Source organism: Vulpes lagopus, chromosome 5 (genome assembly GCF_018345385.1).
Source record: "Vulpes lagopus strain Blue_001 chromosome 5, ASM1834538v1, whole genome shotgun sequence".
Lineage (NCBI taxonomy): Eukaryota > Metazoa > Chordata > Mammalia > Carnivora > Canidae > Vulpes > Vulpes lagopus.
In genome coordinates this window covers 11491171-11513323 of record NC_054828.1, presented here as the reverse complement: position 1 = coordinate 11513323, position 22153 = coordinate 11491171, and the positions used below count along the sequence as shown (strand labels likewise).

The 22153-nt window shown below is 54.1% G+C and overlaps 1 protein-coding gene across 3 annotated transcripts; it reads right to left on the bottom strand.

The window, feature by feature from the left end:
* Positions 1–439: 439 nt before the first annotated feature.
* PVALB (parvalbumin) lies at positions 440–18748 on the bottom strand. Of its 3 annotated transcripts, none has more exons than XM_041756080.1 (5): positions 18681–18748; positions 16376–16443; positions 14576–14708; positions 13312–13421; positions 440–660 (listed from the first exon to the last, which is right to left on the bottom strand). In XM_041756080.1, exons 2-5 carry the CDS (start codon positions 16434–16436, stop codon positions 632–634), a joined length of 333 nt encoding a protein of 110 aa, XP_041612014.1. In that variant the 5' UTR covers positions 16437–16443; positions 18681–18748; the 3' UTR covers positions 440–631. The 3 variants fall into 3 exon arrangements, with proteins under 3 accessions (XP_041612014.1, XP_041612015.1, XP_041612016.1); XM_041756081.1 differs by lacking the exon at positions 18681–18748 and adding an exon at positions 17490–17675; XM_041756082.1 differs by lacking the exon at positions 18681–18748 and adding an exon at positions 16870–16907.
* Between the last annotated feature and the right edge of the window lie 3405 nt (positions 18749–22153).

Sequence of the window (22153 nt, the reverse complement as noted above, 5' to 3'; positions counted from 1 at the left end):
CCCCTTGATCCAGCTGTTCCTGAAGACTTGCCTCTGGACTCTTTGGGCATAATCAAACCTTTTTTTTCTTCCTTATTTACTTAAGTCACTCTGTGTTGAGTTTTGGTCATTTCTAATAGAGTCTTAAAGGGTGTCCATCCATCCATTGATCACAAGTCCTGGCTGTGTGGGCTTACACACATCACTTTTCTCTGTAAGACTTAGTTTCTGCATCTGTAAAATGGGAGTCTCATCACCTACCTTCTGCGTAGTTTCAAGGATTCATGGGCAACCCATGCACAGGGCCATTCTCAGTACCACAGGCTGAGGAGGCTCAGTAAATTTCCCTCCCTTCCTATCATTCTTGGCCTAAATCCTGCCCTGCCCCTGTGCAGGTGTGTCTGGAGAGCCAAGGCAGGCTCCATGCCCCACCAGGCCTGGGGCCTCCCGAGCAGTCGAATCCAATTGGTACAGCCTTTATTTTTTCTCCAGCATTTTTTCAGAAGAATGATGTCATTTGAGGGCCACAGGGGATGGGGAGAGTAAAAAATAACATAAACACACTGGACAGAAACACAGGAAGGGCATCAAGAGGATCTGAAATTGGGTGGTTGGGGCAGAAAGGTGGAGGACCTGGGGCAGTCAGAGCCTCTTAGCTTTCGGCCACCAGGGAGGAGAATTCTGCAAAAGAAGAGGACACAGAGAGGTGAGTCAGAGGTGGACAGTGTGGGAGGACGCACCACGGCCTGACTACTGGGCCCCGCACGGCGCTTCCTGTTGGGTTTTTCACCTGCTGCAGTCCTAGAGTGAGGGAATGAGTGAGTGTGGGTGAATGAATGAATGAATGAGGAATGGTGAGCCTACCACCTCTCTTTTTTGTGTTACTTTTAAAACATTTTTCATTCCAGTGTAGCAAACTGACGCTGTTAAGTGTGGGCTGTACGATTCATTTCAGGCGTATCATACGCTACTCAGTCACTTGGTCGGTGCTCATCCAGATAAGTGTTCTCTTAATGAGCCTGCCATCTCTTTTGCTTCATGATGTCACGTAGCCCACAAATTCCTAATAATAACCACAGTGATGATAGCAGCAATCATCTGAATGTTTATCACATGCCAGCAACTATTCTAAGCACTTGATATTCGAGATTCCGTTCGACTCTGACAATGATCCTATAATGTGCATGTGATCATTATCCCCATTCTACAGACAAGGAAGCTGAGGCTCATAGTCCAGCAGGATTTACAAGGCCACACAGCCAGTGCCAGGGTTCACACCCAGGTCTGTCTGAGCCTCGTGGGACCCTGAGCTCCTCCTTAGCTCCTCATCTAATTGTTCCTCAGCTGCCCCCCAGGATCACCAGCAGAATCTAAGAAGACCCAGAGTCCCAGGCCCTTGCCCTGGGATTTCTGATTTAGGAGGCCTGGGGTCAGGGAGAAGTTATTTTAGTTGTTAAAGGTGATTCTGGTGAGCAATGTGGTTCAAAAACCAACCAATGTGTGCTCTTCCTCCTTGGAGGGCTGAGCAACACTCTGGAGAGACCTGAGCAGGTGACGTCTCCACGCAGGTCAGCCAGGTGAGTGTGCACAGCGCTCAGAATGAGCTGGGCCCTGTCTCACACAGCTCATTGACCATCACTCAGGAAACTGGGAGTTAGTCCCATTGTATGGAAGGGGAAACCGAGGCCCAGAGAAGAAGTGACGTTTCGAGCCTCCGGGGTAATGAGGGGGTCGGGTGGGACTCAAGCTCTGGGGTCCAGATCTCTCCACAGGGCTTACCTTCGAGTCCACGGTGGGCTCACCTGCCCCTCCCACCCCAGGAGCATCCCCCTGCCCTGCTTGGCTGAATATTAATTGAAGGCAGAGATCAGTGTCAGCACTAGGGGGACATCCAGTGTCCTACCCCCGAATCCAACTCCACCTAAATGAACAAAGGGATGGCCCCTACCAGGGAAGGGGAGACACAAGGGAGCCAAAGCTGATCCTTGCCCTGAAGGAACTTTGGGGTCTAGTCAGGGAAGAGACGGTACCTGGCAGGACATGCTCCATGCTGCTGGCCTTTTGTTTGAATCTCTAGTGTGCCAAGGGCATTCCCACCTCAGGATCTTTGCACCTGCTGTGCTCTCTGCCTGCAGTGCTCTCAGACTTTCCACAGCTACCTTCTTCTCACTCACCTGGTCCCTGCTCAGATGTCACTCCTCCTGGGGCCTCTCTGACCACTCTGGTGGAAGTAGTGACTCTCCCCTACTGTGATCCTCTTTGCTAGCACCAGTTTTTATTCTATTCACAGCACTTACCACTCTCGAAATACTTGTGAACATGTTCTTGCTTATTCATTCATTATCTGCCTCCCATTGGCTCATAAAGCTCCAGAGCCCACTCACCTCATTTCCTGCTCTGTCCCACCACCTGCCTCCAAGCCTGACACGTGCGTTTGTGAATGGATGAAAGGCCCAGAGACTTCGCTGTCACAGGGAGAAGAGGTGCCCTCTACTTAAGGTGTCAGCAAAACTTCAGAGGGAAGGTGGCTTCTGAAAGAGTCTCATGAGAAGGTGCAGGATTCCCACAGGAGAAAGCAGAGAATGGGGAAGGGGTCATAGGCGGTGGCTTTTCACGGGCAGGCTCAAAGGCAGGAAACAATGGGGTGGATTTGGGAAAGACCCAGTAGCCATGCTGGGCTGGTGTCTCGCATGTCTCGCACAGGGCTTGTGCCATGAAAAGGCCTGAGCCCCCAGTCTGGCTCCACCGCGCATGGGCTGTGTGACCTTAGACAAACACCTGGCCTCTTTGAGCCTTACCGTCCTCATTCATAAAAGGAAGAAAAGTCAGCGCTGCTTCTTGGGAGCGCTGGGAGATCATCAGAAGGGATGTGCTGGTGGCCAGGAGGCCCTCGGCTCCCACCGTGAGCTCCTCTGCCCCTGTTCTCCGTGGCTTCCCCACTGTGGGGTCCTGGCTGTGGCAGCCACAGGGTCACAAGGGCTACTGCTCAGCAGCCAGGTCTTCTGAGACCTTTATTTGGAATAAAGGGAACCCAGGGAATGTCTGCCCTGTTGTTTTTCTCTCCAGGGGACAAGAGAGGACAAGAAAGAGTTTGCCACCCTCGGCCACAATGCATCTCTGAGACGCTGTGTCCCTGGCCTGCAAGAGAGTATGGGGCCCCAGGTAAGCCCCCACTGCATCCAGAAAGGATTGGGAGCCAGGGTTCCAGGCTCTGCCTGCCGTGTTTGCTGAGAAATGCGCCTCTCTGGGTGTCAGTCTAGGTGTCTTTCAGGGCAGCAAAGGGAGAGGCAGCCTCAATTTCTCAGGAGGGACCCGTGAAAACAGACCGGGAAGTGACCTCAGGAACCACTGAGGTACCAGGGCTCCTTGATACGCGTGCCACCCTCTCCAGACTTTGTGAGAAGCGATCCCTTGGTTTCCATCCTGGGCCATGGTACCAGGTACCATGGTACCATGTGAAATGTCAGCCCTGGGGGACGCCGCATGTGGACTCGCCAGGCTGTTGTCACGGCTTTTCTGTAAAGCTACCATTATTGTCAAATAAAAAAGTGAAAAAACTAAAAGCAACCAAACTGAACACATGCTCCCACCATGGGAATAACTGGTGGGATCCGTGCCAGGCAGAGGGACGCATCCCTGGGCTCCTCATCTTCCTCATCTTCCTGGGTGTGAGCTAGGAAGTGGACACCACCCTCTCCTGTCCCCAGGCTGTCCCTGAGGACAGGAGAGGCGAGCGACCTGAATTCGGGGGCCTACGTACTAACTCCAGGTGGGAGAGAGAGCATGTCCTCCAGCTGGTCCTGAACCCACGGAGTCACAGGCTGAGTGGGAACAGCGAGGGACAGGGATAGAACACAAACAGCAAATACTCCAAAAATCCCTCCCGTGGGCTGAGGTCAAAGTGTCCACTTTGTCAGCCGGGGACTCCTGTGACCCTACAACACCTGGGTGAGGCAGGTGGTTCTTCTGATGTCTCTGATTAGTACTGTCCATTTTTATAGAATTTAAGAATTCTTATTTATTGAATGCCAAGTGGGAAGTGTTATATGTATTACATATATTATCTCACTAAATTCTCATGACTACTCCATGGGAGAGATGCTTTTGTCTGCATTTTACAGATGGGGAAACTGAGGCCCAAAAGTTAAGTAGCTTGACCAAGATCCCACAGCAGACGTGAGTCAAGCTACTGCTTTTAGGCTCCCTCCTTTACCCTGGAGCTTTCCGACCTACTTTGACCCAGGTATAGAGTGACCCATGAGCCAGCTCAAATATCGCCACCCCCATGACTCTGTCATATTAGCCCTGTTTTATTTACTTCATGGTACTTAGCACTCTTCTGAAATGAGCTTATTTATGGACTTAGGTCTTTTTTGTTGGTCTCCTTGTACTAGAATGTAAACTCCAGGAGGCCAGGGAGTCTTGACTTGTCTACAACTTTCTTAGCAATAGAGTAAAATAATAAAATGACAAGTGGATAGATGGAAGGATGGATGGATAGATGGATAGACAGACGGATGGCTGGTTCATGAGTCCTCCATGGGCTCTATAAAACAAATGCTAAATGGCGCTAATAAACAAATGCCAAATGGAATGACAGATGGATGGCTGGGTGGATGGCTGGCTGGCTGGCTGGCTGATGAGTCCTCCGTGGGGTTCGACAAATTCCGACTTGCCTCATATAATTCTCACAAGAGCCCTGGGCGGTCAGTGGGGTGATTCCCATTTTGTAGATGGAGAAACGGAGGCCTAAAGAGGTGAAGGGTCAGGGTCATGCAGAAAATAAAAGGCAGAGGCAGGATTTGGTGTGTGGTCTGAGGTGCACGCCTTGTCTGAATGTGGCGAGGCTGTTTCTGATCGGGCTGGCATCCCAGATCGGGTGCAAGCAGGGACTCTTAACCTGCCATTTAATCTGGAAAACTGGCCAGGGCTGACGTATCCTGTCTCTGGGCACTGGGTTTGCTCTGTGCTGGGATAAAGGAGACATGAATCTGTCTGCCAATGCCGGCTCATGGAGAGATTGTCAAGAGGGGAAGTTGGTCCTTACAGTTTCCCGACCTGCACTGACCTCCCTAACCCTCACCCTACAAACAACGGGTCCTTGGGCTGCTCATCAGCAAAGAGCCAGTTTACCACCTTCACACTAGGTAGCATTTGGTGTGGTCAGCATGAAGGTGACCAGGGAATGCCAACCAGGGGGTGCTCCTGAAAAGCCAGGCATTTCAGAGCCTGACTGGGAGATATGTTGGACCTGTAGCGATTTCAAAAGCCTCTGAAAACAGGCCCCTCCACCCACCCTGGGATCTACTCTGAAGCAGCCAGGATGTCACAATGGCCACATGCCCTGGCTTTTTGCAGAGAACACTGGATTCTAATTTTATCCTCCCAGAAGCTGGAGCAGTGCATTTTGTAGACAAATTGAGGGCAGGGGTCACCTCTCCTGGACCTTTTGTATGTAGCTCAGGGCAGAGTTCTTAGCAATCAGCCAATTAACGAGCTATGCATATATATATATATATAAAGTCTCCTCTAAAATGCCCAGGTTTCTCCTTAAAAACAAATGAACAAACATACAAAGTCCTGCAAAGTCTAAGTCAACTGATTTGGTGGTAGGATGCTGGGATGGGGAGAGAGGAGGGGGTTCTGACCTTGGTTCTGCCTCCTGCTCACGTCTGCACAAGACCCTCACCCCTCCAGGTTGTGCTTTCCCCCTCTGTGCAATGTCGGGGCTAGAAGATGCCTTTCTAGCTCTCCTGCAGTGCTTAGAGCAAGGGCTCTGGGAGTCAACTCCCATTTCTGCTTCCATGACCTTGAACTAGAGCTATATTTCACCTCACCGTGCCTCCATTTCCCCATCTGTAAAATGGAGCTCCTTGGCTCATTCAGAGGAGCCTGCATTAAAGCTCTTATCACAGGCCCGATACACAGCCGGCACTCAGCATTTGGTAGCTGTTGTTATCAGGGTGCTTCTACAGCTCAGCTACCTTGAACCAAGCCTACGACGTGCCTGGCTGCTGCCTGGCACAGAACGAGCAAGGCCTGGCAAGTGGCACCATCACATTGACTTTCTGGCGTGGTTGTTGTTATCACCCACCATTTCCTGCCCCCGCCCGGTGCCTGGAGCTGGGTCTGCTTCTGGTTCCTTCACTTCCTGGCTGGGTGGCCTATGGTCACTACTTTATTTTTATTTTTTTACAAATGTGATCATGCCTGCTTGCTCGGCTGTTGGGAAGCCCAAATGAGCAAATACAGAAGGATGCCTGGTCTTTAAGTGTTAGTTCCATCTCCCTTGGGTCTCCTCTCCATCTGACACAGGTGGGAGCTTCAAAATGTCCACAAAAATCCTGAGACAAAGACAGGATGTGAGCAGAAGAGGGCAGTGTGTGTGGGGGGCAGCCCAAAGAGTGGGCAGCTGACCTGCTACAAGTTTCTGGCACCACCTATGCCATCGAGTTAGGATCCCACCTCCAGTGTGCCCATCCATGGACACTCAGCCTCTGACCCTCAGTTTCAGTGTCTGTAAAAAGGGGATAGGGCTCCCGTGAGGACCACATGGGGTAATTGGAGGAGAAGCGCCCGTCACGGCGGTGCCCCGCACACAGAGGGAGCGGAGCGCATCTAAATCACATCTCACCAGGGAGATGCGAGGGATGGTGTTCCTCCAGAGGGACCTGGAGCCCTGCCCTGGCTCTTGAAGGGGCCCCCGGGGTGGGGTGGAGAGGGTCAGAGGATGGGAGGGCTCAGCCCTCTCCCTTCCCACAGGAAGCTGAAATTAGCCTAATTAGGTCTGTCCCAGTCCCAGTGCCGTGGGGATTGGACAAATTTAGAAGCTATTGACAGGTGAGACCAGCACATGCTGACAGCCCCAAGTGAAACTGAGACAGACCTTGAGTCAGCGCTTGGAAAGCTCTTCCCTTCCCTCTGTCGTGATGACCAGGATGGAGGTACCCGCCTCCTGGTTTATCACCTCGCCTCTAAATAGCTCCTGGACTGGGTTTCTTATAAATTGGTATTGCAAACACGGATCACCTTCCCACCCCAGAGAACAGGAGGCAGGGTTATTTGGGGTCAAGCCAGATGGCCACGGGGAGCAGCGTCAACAGTCCTGGGGGCTTGCTCTGTGCCAGGCGCTGCCCTGGGTGTCATCCTATTGCATCTGCGCTGGCTCTCTTGTCCCCATTTTGCCAACAGGGAAACTGAGTCTGCGAGTCACTGAGCCAGGAAGATTCTAACTCAGGCATGGCTTACATGGTGGTGGTGGTGGGGGCGTCTCTCTCTCAGATGCTGGGGTTCCAGGCCCTGATCCCTGGAAGCAGGAGAGGGATCAGAGGATTAGGGGGCATCTTCCTCCCACCCCCCCGTCCCTTCTGTTCGCCTCCCAGGAGGGCAGCTCTAGAAGGAGCGCCGCTTCCTCTCCCTTTGCTCCATCTTATCTAGCCCCGCACAAGGCAGGGAGCCTCCATCCACTGGGGAATTGAAGCAGGCATCTCCCTAAGCCCAAAGACATTTATAACCCGAATGTCCCTCCGTGCAGCCGGGCTGAGGGAGTGGCAGTCAGGAGACATGGTTCCCTTCTGCCAAGGATTTCTGTGTGACTTTGGCTCGCACCCTCCACCCAGGCCTGTTACCATGACTCTCAGTGGGGATCGCAGACTCTGTCCCCCTCCACCCCGACCTTATGGGGCCGGTGTGAAGATAGGGAGACCGGACAACGCCGCACACAGCGGAGTGCTCTGCCGCCGGGACCACGGCTGGCCCCAGTGTGCTAACCTGCCTTCCCCGCACACCAGGTCCCACAGGGGCTGGAGGGCTGCAGGACCTCTCCTGCAGTTCCTCTCGTTGTCCTCGCATCCTAGACCCCGTTTTCTTTCCTTCAAGGGCTGGTATTCCACAAGAGTTTCGAGGTGGCTTCCCAGACAAGGCACATGTATAAAATAGGAAAGGAATCATTTCCAGAACACTCACTTAATGCAAGCAGCAGCCCTTGGAGGGGGGGTATTTATGTTCCCACCTTGGGATGAGGAGGAGGGGGCCAGGGAGAGAAAAGGGCTTGGCCGTCCACACCGCGTCCACACACGCACTCTGCAGGTTGGATTTTCAGCCTGACTTCAGGTGCTTCAGCCCAAGGGCTCACTCCCTCACTCCTGCCCACCACGCTAAGTGGGCCGCTTAAGGATAAAAGAGAACAGATTTCACCAAGAAGGAAGCAGAAAACCAAGTGCCTTGAGGCACATGAGTGGAACAGACCGCAGTGGTCCAGCAATAATTATGATGAAATTTTCCAGCAACAGAAGCACAAGGCAAACCATAGGGTCTCGGGCTGGAATAGGCTGGAGGCCTTGGAAACAGGACCCATCACTGGGATCAGGTTTTGGGGAACCCATAACTATGATCGATGATGGAGTGTGTGTGTGTGTGTGTGTGTGTGTGTGTGTGTGTGTGTGAGAGAGAGAGAGAGAGAGAGAATGCAGGGTGTGCAGATCTTTTCCACAGCACTGTGGGGAACAGTGGGATATGGAGTCAGTGTCAAGGTTTGGAGCGGCCCAGATGCTGATTAGCTGTGGGATCCTGGGCAAGTCGCCCCACTTCCCAGAGTCTCGGGTTGCATGTCTGTACAGTGAGGGTATATCTCGTGGAGCTTCCGTGAGGGCTGCACGAGCTAGAAGAGCTACAGCCGGGGCGCAGTGCCCGGCACACAGGACGGGCCACATGGGTGGTAACCGCTAGTCCTGTCACCCTGCTCATCCCACAAGGGCAGCATTGCAAGTGTAGCTAGAGCCCAGGCAGGGGACACATCTGTGTGAGAGGCAGGGTGGTGGGGGTGGTGGGTAGGGTAAGGGGTGGTGGTGGGGTTCCTGGCTGGCCCTCTGAGTCTGCTACTGAGTGACCCTGGGCGCTTAACCCCTCAGTGCCTCGGTGTCCTCATCTGTAGAAGGGGAAGAGTGATGGCACCTGCCTTCTAGGATCACTGTAAGGTGGTGGTTCTCAGAGTGTGGTCACCGGAGCATCAGCACCACCCGGGAACTTGGTGGAAATGTGAACACTGGGGTCCCACTCCGGTCCTAAGGAATCAGAAGCTCTGGGGTTCGGGCATAGCCATCTGTGTTGTGAAAAGCCCTCCAGTGACTCTGATTTTGGCTCTAGTTTGAGACGCACCAATGTGAGGGGCAGAGAGTTGAGAGGAGCCTGTAATTTAGCAGTCTCACCTGCCCTTGGTGCCTGGTTTTGCAACCATGGCTGGGTTTGGGGGTTCCTTCCACCTCTGTCTAGTTTCTCTCTCCTTTCCGGCCTTAAAACCTTCCTTTACCAGCTCTGCACCAGCCTCTCAAGGGTGGCTTTAGAGAATCGATCGACCATATCTATAAAAGTCTTTGAGCTTCCTGGAAGTAGCTACCCCAGAGACGGGAATGCAAAGGGTTATTATTAGAACTTTGTCTTTCTATCCCCTTCCTTCAATCTGGGGTCCTTAAGGACCTGGTAAGCATCACTCACCTTGAGAGGGCAAACGGAGACGAAGGCGGTCCTGCTTTTACAATCTCCCAGCACCTGCTACGTGCAAACCCTCAGCCCACATGGGTCTCCAGCCTTCGCCTGCAGACCTCTCCCTACACACTACACTTCCTCATCACTGTGTCCCCAGAGCTGGCCAAGTATTCACTCACTCATTCATTCATTCATTCATTTGGCAAACTTTCCTTGTGTGCCAGGCACTATTCTAGGTGGTGGGGTCAGAATAGAACAAAACAAAGTTCCTGCTCTTGAGGAGCTGGCATGGCCGTCGGGGGAGAAAGAAGCCAGTTACGGGTCGGTATGTAAAACCATCTTAGGGCGGATGCTCACTGAACTCAGTGAATGAATAAAGCACACAGCACAGGGCATGTGCTTTGAGTCCAGCAGACGAACCCGGATCCTGACCACGTCTCTTCTGAGACACAAAACTTAGGCAAACCCCTTACCCTCTCTGAGGCTTAAGTATCCTGGGATAGTTAATAAAATGAGGATAGTAATAGTATCCACCTCAGAGGCAGCTAGGAAGATAAGGTAAAATGTTAAGCACAGTGCCTGACACACAGTAAATGCTCGGTGACATTAGATGTTACAGACGCCTGGATGGCTCAGGGGTTGAGCATCTGCCCTTGGCTCAGGTTGTGATCCCAGGGTCCTGGGATTGAGTCCTGCATTGGGCTCCCCGCAGGGAGCCTGCTTCTCCCTCTGCCTGTGTCTCTGTGTCTCTCATGAAAAAAATACATAAAATCTTTTTAAAAAGTTAGATATCACTGCTAATATTGTTCAAGGTGGCAAAGGCTCAGCTGGTCCTCTGCCTAGAGGTTTATTCACTGGGGCATCCGTGGAGTTCCAGTCCTGGCAGGAACCCCAGTGATTGGCTAATGATCTGACTCCTGATTGTAAAGATCAGGTCCCTGAAGGTCAGAGGTCAGAGGGGGTTTTCCGTGACTTGCCTCAGGTCCCACCAGGAGTTGAAAGCATCCTCCTGCTGATGCGCAGGCAGGGCTCAGAACCCTTTGCCTTTAGAGGAAACAGGCAGGAAAGCAGAGTGCCTGAAAGAGGACCTCTCAGGGGCCTGCAAAGGCCTCTGCTCCTATCTCACTGCCTATTGGGCACCCTCCAGAAAAAGTACCAGGTTTGGGGTGGAGGTGGGGGGAAGGTATCTGCATCTTCCCATTTCAAAGGTGCACCATGTGGGGGCCCCCTCGCTGCCTCAGGGGATCTGTTCTCACTGCTCCCTGTTTCTTCTCCTGCCCCACCCTGCTTCATTCTGTGCAGACCCCCAGACCTTCCCCAGGTCAGCCTGAGCTTGAACTGCACTGGCAGACCAACCAGGGTTTGCACCCAGTGTACCTTGGGCGCCGGCACTGCCCTTTCTGCACCTGCACTTGTCATGGGTGACGCAGGGTTCAGTTCTGGGCTGGGCACACATTACCATTCTGGGAACAATTCTTTTTCTCTTTCTGCCCCTGGCAAAACAACCTTCTTTCCCCTTTCTAAACATCCCTAAACCTCCCAGCCTGTGTCTTTGCTGGAACCAACGCCTCACCCTGAGCTCTCCCAGAACCATCCCCCTCATGCCCCCCCCCCCCACTCCAACTAGCGGCTTCCAGTCCCCAGCCTCCAATCTGCCTAAGCGCCACTGTCTCTCCCTCTCCAGAAGGTTCCTCTGCACCTCCCTGGCATTGCCCTTCCTTTGTGTACATATACATAGAACTGCAAGCAACTTGCAGACAGAATAGAAATAGTATCGTAGCTGCTGTTTGCTGAGTACTTGCAATGTGCTGGGCTCTGTGCTCAACACGCATCGTGTCATGGAATCCTCACAGATGCCAGTGAGCCGTGTGTTGTCATGCCCAGTTTATCGACGAGCAACTGGGCTCAGGGTGGCTGAGCTGGTGCTCTGGGGCACCCAGCCAGGAAAAATACCTCTGGGAGTAGGGTCTAATTCATCTTTACCTCCCTGACAGCCTGGCACAGGCCTGTCACCCAGTAAACGTCTGCTGGATTTGTTGGAAGAGTTGAGTTAGCTCTTTAAGATGTGAGATGGGCAGGGAGGGAAGCAGGGAAGCAGCCTAAGAGGGATCTGGCCTGGTTTGTCTTTATCATGTAGGTCGCTCGTGAGCAGCCAACCATGAAGACCCTGCCTACGGCTTCCAAGCTGTGGCCATAGTAGCTGCAAATAAAAATGGGAAGCAGGTCTGGACGTCTGGGTTGGGGTCCTGGCAGGAAGCCCTGGCTCAGGGTGCCACTCACCACTCACCGGAACCGCCAAGACCAGCCTCCCATTTCCCTCCAGCACTTTCTGCTCTGGCTCCTTTAAAATCACCTCCCTCCTTCACAGCTGCAGGAGAGACAGCTGGGACCGGAAGGCCAGGCGACTCACTGCATCTGACCTTGCTCGAGTTTCTCTCCATTATGGTCTCTGACATAAAACTTTCATAAACTACACCCATATTCAGAACCCTTTTAACTTTCCCAGAGCCATATCGTGTCGATAGCCACTTAATTTTCACAACGAGCCCAAGCAGGTCTTAGGATTAAATTGTGCACGTCACTTGCCAGGCACAGGAACTGGGTGGAAAGAGGTGGCAGGGCCAAGGTCATAGCTGGGGGACAGGCCGAGGGGAGGCAGAGCGTGGGGGGCTGGACTTTACACTCAGGAAAGGATGTTTATCAAGTGCCTGCTCTGGGGCAGGTGTGGGCTACATACTGGATATAAAAGGATGAAGACAACCTAGTCCCTATTTTTAAAAATGTAGTTAACAAACACATATGTAGCCTGACTCTGTGCCAGACACTATTCTAAACCCTTTACACATTAACACATCTAATCCTCACGACAATCCCATGAGATAAGGACTATCATTATCCTCAGTTCAGAGATGAGAAAACTGAAGCCCATAGTAGTTACTCGAATTGCCCAAAGTCACACAGCCAGAAAGTGGTAGGGATTGGAACCCAGAGGCCAACTTTTCTCTTAGGTTGACAGGAAGGACCATTATGAGATGTGGCACAGCTTGCTGGAAATTGTTCTTCTAAATCCCCACTTGCCCACTTAGGTCCTAGCTCTGTGAACAGGCCAAGCACCTCAGCCTCAGTTTGTCCATCTGCAAAATGGAGATCATTCCCAAAGCTGTTGGGATGCTAAGAAAGATAGATCAGAATGGAGAAGGATGTGGGATGGTGGACCACCAGCCCCTCATCTGTTCTGAAAGCAAAGCCTGAAAAGCAGGGCATAGCCAGATATTCCTTTTCCTAATTCCCAGCTGATTGCTGGCTGGCTGTTTTTCCTGGCTCTCTTACAATGCTGGAAGGGTATATTTGGGTGAAGCCAAAACAGGTTTTTAAAACCCGAAGTTACAGGATACCAGGACAAGATGCTGAAGAGGATAGAAGATAAGGAATTTCCATCCCTGGGATCTGAGAACATGAGAGCCCGCAGGGTGCTTGGGGATCAGCTGGCCTCATCTCCTCAGGTTACGGTTGGAAGACGGAGGCCCAGAGAAGGACAGAGATGGCCCAAGGTCACACAGCCAGTTTGGGCAGAGCCAGGACTGGAACCCAGGGAAAAGTGCAGAGTTGAGGGGAAAGCCCCAAATTCTCCTTGATTCCCTACACAGTGGGAATTAAAAAAAAAAAATCTATTCCTTTTGGGTTGTTCAGGTTTGTGTGTGTGTGTGTGTGTCAGAGCTCTCACACCTAATCCTGGGGAGTGTGGGACCCCTCCTCTCGCCTTCCTGTGACAGAGATGGCTCCGAGCTTTTAGCATCCAAACATCCCCAGATCCATGATGTGCTCTGGCCCCAGGTCACGGCTACTCACCATCGACCCCAATCTTGCCATCCCCGTCCTTGTCTCCAGCGGCCATCAGCGTCTTGGTTTCTTTCACAGACAGGTCTCTGGCATCTGGGGAGAAGCCCTTCAGGATGAATCTGGGGAGAAAATCCAGGGAGGCAGTCAGGTGGAGGTCACCTTGTGCAGGAACAGTGTCTGGATGGTGGGCTGGTCTCTGTAACCGGGATGGGTGGCCAGCAGCAGGCACCCACGCTGCTGTGCTGGGCCCGGGAGCCCTGGCTGTGGCTGTGCTTGCACGGGTGAGTGTGCAAGGAAGGACGAGCCGTCCTCAGGGAAAGGTCGACCTCACTTCAGGCAGGGCACTTGCATTCCTTTATTCAGCCAACCCAACAAACGCAAAAGTGTCTTCTCTGTGCTGGGACCATGCTGGAAACCCGGGGGCACAGAGAAGGAAGCCACCTGAAAAAACGAGGAGGTCGAGTACTCAGAGACCAGACAGGATGATGGATGCAATGATAGTGCTCAAAGGATGCATCCATCCCACCTGGGGTGAGGGGAGGCTTCCTGGAGAAGGTGGCACCTGGAGGACAAGTAGAAGTCAGCCTGTGTGTATGTGTGTGGGTGGGTAGGTAGAAGGAGAAAGTTGTAGACAAAGGGCACCCTTGCGAGATGATTTGGGGGAGTCCCTATGGAAAGGTCTCTCTTCACACCTTCCACCTTCTCTTTAGGACAAAATTTAAGACTGTCTTGGCTAGAGAGTGACATAAGGCACAACTGGGTGGGCAGACAGGAGCCAGGTGCATTTTCCTAGTCATTATCTTCCTCTCCTCTGCTTTGCTCCCAGGACTCCTGACCCCCAAACTTGGTTCTGCATTCCCCCACCCCCCACTTGTCCAGACACTGCTTTAGCTGCACTGGTGCCAACGTGTGGGGGGGTCTGCAGGATGGTGGATGGCACCTTTTAGGCAAATGAGAAATCAATGAAATAAATACTCCAGCAAGCGCTCCCTGTCTTGCACATGGCGTTAGGCATCCAGAAAACCTGCCTCTTCATTGTGCATTAAATTATTAAGTAGCATCATCCCATTAGCAATATTAAGTGGCTATAATTTAATCTAGTTAGTTGCACTTTCTGCGGCAGATTTCATTCTTCCGGAAGCAACAGTGGGGAGGCCCAGCTACTTTCTGCCAGCGGTGCAGAGAGAAGGGCAGATCTGATGGGCACTTGGAAGCCAGAGTCCCAACCCCAACTCCCTCTCGGGATGGACAGCCCCTGCAGGCCTCAGTTTACCCCAGCTCATCCTCCTCGATGAAGCCGCTCTTGTCTTTATCCAGGATGTGGAACACCTTCTTTACATCATCTGGGCTCTTTTTCTTCAGGCCAACCATTTGGAAGAACTTTTTATGGTCGAAGGAGTCGACAGCTGTGGGGGTGCGGTGGAGAGGAGTGGGTGAAAATGAGGACAAAGGAGGGGCAGTAGAGAAGAGCAGAAGGGGGGTGTCACTGCATTTGCTGATTGACCTCCCTGGGCCAGCGCTGAGGGGTCATGGGGTGCACCTCTGTGGGAGGGCTGACGGAGCCCAGAACAGCCCAGGGAGGGATGGTGCTTTGCCCAAGGTCACACAGCTAGAAGTGGAAGAGGTAGACTTGCCCCAACATGTATCTGTACCCTTCACCATTAGCCTTTGAAGGCAGGGGAGCCTCCTGGGTTCCATGAAGGTTTTTGGGTGTCACTGAGTGGGGGTGGGTAGGGGAATGGGAGGCTGTGTGAACATGGTGTGTGTATGTGGGGTTGACCTTTTGTGTTGCCAGAAAATCCATGGACTCAGGGAGGACAAGTTTCTCCCAAGGTCACAGAGTGGGAGGAGGAAGGGGGAGGACCCAGAAATCCTGGCTTTGCCACAGATAACAATTGCAGTGGGAGTTGGGGGAGTGTTGTAAGCTCCCCAGGAAGTCCCAGTTAAGTTTCTTCTAAGAGGGAGCAAGGTGGGTCACAGAGTAGTGTGGGTGGGTTAGCCCAGCACTGAGGGGAGGATCGCCTCCAAGAGCTGCTTCATACCCTGAGGAGGGGATGCCAAGCAGAAGGGAAATGGGAAGCCCCCTCCCCAATTTTCTGTCCCGAGCTCCCTTTCAGAACCACACAGAGAAGAAACAATGTTAGAGTAATTTAAGGGTGCATGGCGGGTGGGGTGGGGGTCCTGTTGAGAGTCATGTTCTCTCCTCAGCTCTGGGCTGAGGTGGGGACAGTTGCTCTGTCCACCTCTGATACGAAGGTATAGGACCAAGCCCTGGAGGTGAGCTTAGTCCTAAGCCCCCTTTGGCTGTGCTAGGTGACCTTGGGCAAGTTTCTGGTTGTCTCCCAGCCTCAGTTTCTGCACCTGGGTGAGGAGAGGGAGGGAGCAGGTAGGCAGCCAAGTGCTCAAGCCCAGGGCAGCTCAGAGAGGTTCCAGCGTGAGCTCCCTTCCCGGGCCACAGACTTAGGCTGGAAGTTGCAAGCCCCGAGGATGCTCTCCACGGGGTTGGGCAGAGCAGAGCACCAGCTGCGGGAAGGTCACCCCACTCACTCGCTCACAGTGCCGCCTACGCGGGGGGTGGTGGTGGGGTGTCCTCTGAGCCCCAGAGAGGGGCTTGGACAGCAGGGGAGCCAACCGCCCCCAGCCAGCCGGGAAGAGTCCCAGAGTCCCGTTCTGAACGGGGGTCTCCCACAGGGGCTGCTTGGAGAGAAGGCGTGTGCACCTGCAGCCCCTCCAAGTTCATTAAAGGGGAAGCATCAATCGCCCCACAAGGACCTAGAGGTCCCGCTTACGACCCCGGTCTCTGCCCTTTGTCCGGGACCCCGAGTCCTCGCAGCGCGGCCACCCGGCCTCTGGCACCGGCAAGTTTCGGTTGTCGGGCGGAGCGCGGGGCCTCCCCACCCGCCCGGGAGGAGTTTGGGAAATGCGGGGAGCCCCCTGCTCCTTCCCGCCGGCGCCCCGCAGGATGCGTGGGCAGGGGAGCGCCCCGGAGGACGGGTCAGCCCGGGGGCCAGCGCGCGTGCGGGGGCCAGGGTGGTGGATGGGGCGAGGGCCGGGGAGGGGAGAGCGTGCTCACCGGTAAAGGCCCCCACTGCCTTCTTGATGTCCTCAGCGTTGAGCAAGTCTGTCATCGACATCCTGCAACTGTTTGAGCGGGCAGAGCAAGTGCGAAAAGATTAAAAAGTGCTTTTCTCATCATTTCTGCTCATATGACCAGCGCTGCAGTGATGCGCGCCGGGCGCACGCCCGCCGGCCTGGCGCAGAGCCAGGGGGCGCGGGGCTGGGCGCGCAGCCAGAGGCGCTCGGAGGCCCCGCGCCGCCGCTCCGACCCGCCGCGCCGCCCCCGCCGGGGGTCCCCGGGATCCCAGGGGGTCGACTCTGGAACCAGCGGGGCCGGAGGGTTCGCCTGCCGTCAAGGGCACGCGGGAAGCGCCAGCCTGGTGCAGCGCAGCGTCTCGGGTCGGTGCGCCTCGGAGCGCGCCCCTGTCCCTCGGATCCCGGACCGTCAGGGGCCCGGCCTACACCCCGGTGGGACCCTCGGCCCTCCTCCCATTCTCTCTCCGCTCCTACCTCCGCCTCAGCTCTGGTCTGTTCTGAATGCAAATTTATGCTGCAAAATCTGAGCGCTGAGGTCTGGAAACCTGACCCTTGGGCCGCTGGGAGGAGGTGGCACGGATGGGATAGGGCTGCTGCTCAGGCCCTCTCCGGATGCCCCATCTGGCCAGGGATGCACGGAAATCATTTTTTTTTTCTCCAAAGAACTGTTCTCAGATCTCCTCTAGCTACTTGCTCCATTGGTCTCCTGAGTACAGGAGTAGAGCGTGGGTCCAGACCCCTGCTCCCACAAACATTTTGGGAGAGGATAGGGTGGGAGAGGCCACTTGAAATCTGTATACACCCTCTCCCCACTTGGAGACCAGAAGACCCATGTTTGGAGGAGAGGCTGGTACCATTGGACCACATTTTCTAAACAAGCTCAGCAGGTTTTATGGCTTGAACTCTGGGAAATGTGACACTTCCTAATCTTAGGCAGCCAGAGACCAGTTGCATTCTTTCCCACAGTCTCCCAACAAGGATTCAGGCAGCGACCAGCTGCCTCCACAGTATGCGGAGCACTGGATGGGGAGTCAGGATGCCTGGGTTCTAGATCTATGGCTGTGCTAAGTCCCTGTGTGACCTTGGGTTCTGACCTTCCCCTTTCCTGGTCTTCTGTCTCCCTCTCTTGCGTTGATGGTCTTGGTGGTCCTTTGTGGTGGGGTCTCGAGACTCCAACGGAAGGTGTAGGCAGGTGGGCCGGGGCTGAATCTGGTGCCACTTGGTGGGCGGCTGGGGAGAACTGTCCAGCTGCTCGAGTTCCGGCACACTCGCTGTCAACACTGTCTCCCTCGGCTCAGCCCTGGACGGCTGCCCTTCCTGGAAACCTTAGGACGATGCTGCTCCGGCTGCCCCCTCCCTGTGAGTCAGCTCCTCAGGCTGCAGCCCTCCAGCTGGCTTCCAAGGGGCAGAGGCTGTAGCTCCTGACCCGCTGTCTCTTGCTGCATGGCCTTCCACAGACCCCTCAGCTGCCCTGCTGTCCCGGCCCTGAGCCAAGCTGTTCACGTGGACATGCTGGGCTTCTGTGCAATCATTTCAACCCCCAGGCTCAGCTTCCCCCAGGGGCCTAATTGGAGAGTCTGTTTCCCTAGCTAAAGGATCCTTATGCTATACTGATGGGGAAACTGAGGCCAGAGAGGGTCAATGAATGGCCTAAGGACACACAGCAAGGCAGTGTCAGAGAGAGACCCCCTCCCCAGTCTGCTAACTTGGAGTTCAGTGACTCTCGTCCATAGAGCCCCTCTCCACTGCCCAGGACCCAGCCCTGTCAAGTTCCACCTGTCCGAGCCACAGACCATGCCCAAACACTGACCCTCGAGGCAAAGGCTGGGCCCATCCTCCCTCCTTCCTCCATCTCTCCCTGCTAAAGAAGCCTTCCATCAACTTGACAACCTCTCTGGGCTGGGGTCTACCCAGCCAGAGCACCAGGTGCTGTTATTGGGGTCAATCTGCCAGCCCCCCACACCCTTCCTCCGGCCTCCGCTGCCCACTCATGGGCCTCCTCTGATGGCATCACCAGACTCTACAGATGCCTGGCTCCACCCCTCTCGTTTCACAGGTGGAGAACCCAAGTCCCAGCCAGGGGGAGGGATTTGTCCTAGGTCACATCAGGAGTTTGGGTGGAGAGCCCAGGAATTCGTACTCTCAGGCCTAGATTCCACAGCTGCTGACCTTTCAGCACCCCCTCCCAGCCCTGTGTCACTGGGGGTAGGGGCAAGGCGGCTGTCCCTTCCATCTGGCCTCCTCCCGACTGCATCCAATCTCCAGCCTCAGTAGCTGCCACTCACCTTGGGTGGGGGTGGAGGGCTGGAACCCAAAAGGCCTGGCTGGTGGGAGGTCCTGCAGGGAAGTGAACCTGGCAGTGGGATGGCCACCTATATAGGCTTCTGCTCTGGCTATTTTGGGAGGAGGCGCTACCCCCAGCCCCCAGCCCCCTCCCCTTTTGGTGTCAGGTACTTCCCAGCCATAGTGCTGGGTATGGGTATCACATTCACCCTCCCTGGGCCCATCAAGCCAGGCCTATTAATAACGCTTGGCCCCTGCCTCCCTCCGGGGCCCAAACCTGAGGCACAGGCAGGGCTCTCCTCTTCTACGAAGCCTTCCGTGATCACTTTAGATGGCAGCACTGTTCCTGCCCTCCCAAATCTTGCAAGAAAAGAAAGAGAAAAGGCGAGCAAATGAATGGGACAGGAACTGTCCTCCATGCACGAGCTGGACTAGGTTCTTATACATATGCCACCTCCTCACCACAGCCTTGCTGTGTGGGCCTGGTCACGCTCACATGGATGAAAAAACAGCACAAAGATGCTGGGTGTGATGGGAGTTACTACTCAAAGCCATAAACCCGTGGCCAGGAGTGGGCCAAGCACTTTCTGGACATGATTTAGTGCCTAGATATGTGTTCTGCATGCTTTCTGACAAGCCCCTTCCTCTCTTTGCATTCCCATCTCCCCACCTATAAAGTGAGCTCAATGAGGGGCAAACTTTGCTCTGTGGATGGGTTTGGGGGCCTAAGAACACCCTGAAATTATATGCAAAACGTCACATGCAGATGTGCTCTTGTAAAGCAAAGACCTGTAGCTTTTATGAGATTTGCAGAGGTATCTCTGGCACGATGTGTCTGGCATCAAAGAGGTCATGCTTGAAAAGCATGAATGAATGAGTGAATGAATGAATGAATTTAACAAATAGTTATCGAGTATCTATTATGAATACCATGAACATTTCCTATCCTCATCCTCAACCTTAAAAAAAACTCCAGGGCGCTGACATTATCTGCAGGGAAGTTCAGTTCTTGATGCCGACATAAGGAGGCCTGTCCTCTGTGCAGAATCTCTTTGGGAGAGAAGCTGCACCAAGTACCTTGTTGACCACTGGCTCCATGGATGGAAAGAGCAGAGGGTGGACTGCATGGGGAAGCTGGTGCCAGCGCCGGGTATGTTGTACCTCTGGTGAGTGCTGATGGAGGGGTCTGGATTAGTGCAACGGTAGTGGCAACAGGGAGGAGTTAGAGATAGGGAACCTCTTGAGGGAGACTCTTCCAGGCTTGAGGGCTATGATGAACAAGATGGACGACCCTGAGCTGACTGTGAGTTTGCAAGCTGAGGTTCATTGGAGGAAGGTGGTGCTGCTGTGCAAGGTGGTGAGTCTGGGGGATGACACAGAGTTGAGAATCCTAGGATGTTAGGGCTGAGATAGGCTCTGTAGTGATCTACTACAACCTGCTCGGGTAAAGATGAAGAAACCAAGGCCAAGGTGACAGACCCCAATCACGCAGAGAGTGGTGGGCCAGCCAGGACGTCGTGTTGGATCTAGGCTGCCCGGAGGACATTCTGGTGGAGATGCCCAGTGATGTGCCTTCTGGAGAGAGGTCGGAGCTGGACACGGTGCTTTGGTGGTTATCAGGGACTTGAAGTCACGGGCATGGCTGAGCTCAGAGAGGCAGGAATGAGACAGAGCCTTAAGGACTGACCATTAAGGAAGACCCCTGGCTAAGGTCTGGGAAAATAATCATACTCACTTACTGAGCATCGTGTTGAGCACGGTGTACACTACAACCTGCTTTCGTCCTCGTAATCCCTTAAAGGTAGGCATTGCCTTCTTCCCTGTGTTGCTAATGAGGGAACAGGCTAAGAAAGGTTATGTGACTTCCTAAGGTCACCGAGCAAGGCTAGGATTTAAACCCAGGTCTCTCTGACACCGAAGCCCTTGATCTTTTCCACTCTACTATCCTGCTTTTTTTTTTTTTTCAAGATTGTATTTATTTATTCATGACAGACACACAGAGAGAGACAGAGACACAGGCAGAGGGAGAAGCAGGCTCCCTGCAGGGAGGCCGATGCGGGACTCGATCCTGGGGCCTTGGGATTACGACCTGAGCCGAAGGCAGATGCTCAACCACTGAACCCCCCAAGTACTGTCCCACTTCCAGGTTTCTTAACTGACAACCGCCGTGAGGCAGCTGGGTGGGTAGGTGGATGCCATATCCCCACATTGACCCCACCTCTTCCCTCCTCCGGGTCCTTTTACTGTGCCTGGTCCTCAGCTGGACGCGTCCACCTACATATTCCCAAAGTGGATCCCATTATCCTCTTTTTACAGATAGAAAAACCGAGTTTCAGAGATGTCAAGTAACTTGCCCAAGGTCACACAGCACACAGAGACCAGAGCCCGGTCAGTCTGTCTCCACACCTGCCCAGTGTCCAGCGTTCTCCCAAAGCCCGCTCTGGTGGAGGGGAGGAGGCCAGTGTGTGTGGGTCAGCAGTCTCTGAGCTGCTCTCTGCCAGGAGACGAGCATTCAGCTGTTCAACTCGCTGGTGCTATTGCAGGAGTTCACACTATTTCCACCTGCTGTGGCCAGGAACAGGATACGGAGTTCATCACATCCAGGGCGCTGGCGGGCTGGGTGGATGCTGCAGGAGCTAATGATATTTATGAGGTCAGCCCTGTGATATGACGTGTATTAACTCAAAAGAATCTCGGTCCCATTCCTGAGAGCCGGCCCTTGGGCCTGTGGCCCTGTTCCCCCTCCTGCCTCTCATTTAAGCGCAATTTCACCACTGAGACTGAGGCCAAGGTGTAAAGGGTCCTAAGAGTGGTAAGGGCACATAGGGTCCCTGCAGTGGCACTGCTGCTTTAGCCACTGTGTGACCTTGAGCTACTAGCTGCACCTCCCTGGGCCTCCGTTCGTTCCTTCACGCGTACAGTGATGCTGAAGAGGAAGCTGTAGAGAATACCAAAGGGATCGTGTCTGAGGAGGCGACTGGGGGCTGCGACATCCTACACAAACGATAATCAAGGTGGTTATCACTGTGACGAACTTACCCTCGAGTCTGTCCTGCCACTGGACGGGGGACCCTGGTGGCTTTATGGAAAGAAACCAGGGAGGAGAAGCGGGAGGGAGGTCCCGCTAGCCCCAGACCACCCTGGCTTTCCTAGGATGGTCTCAGAGACCAGGATGCAGGTCCTGGCTGGGGAAGTTGAGGTGACGGATACTCCAGGAGGGGAGAAACTGCAGCGGGTGAGGGTGGGAGGGGCTGTGAGCGAGGTTCCTCCCCACCCCACCCCGTGCTGTCCTAGGTGGGCCTGGGGCTGGGATCAGGGAAGTGAGCCAGGGGTGAGCCCATGAGTGCGGTGACTGTGGCTCCCGGCCACCCGGGTGTGTGTCCTTCCGTTGAAACCCTCATCCTGTCTCAGGGATGCTCAGGGGAAACCAGGGAAGAGTTTGGTCCCTGTGTGGGCTGGAGCTATTAAGGGGAGC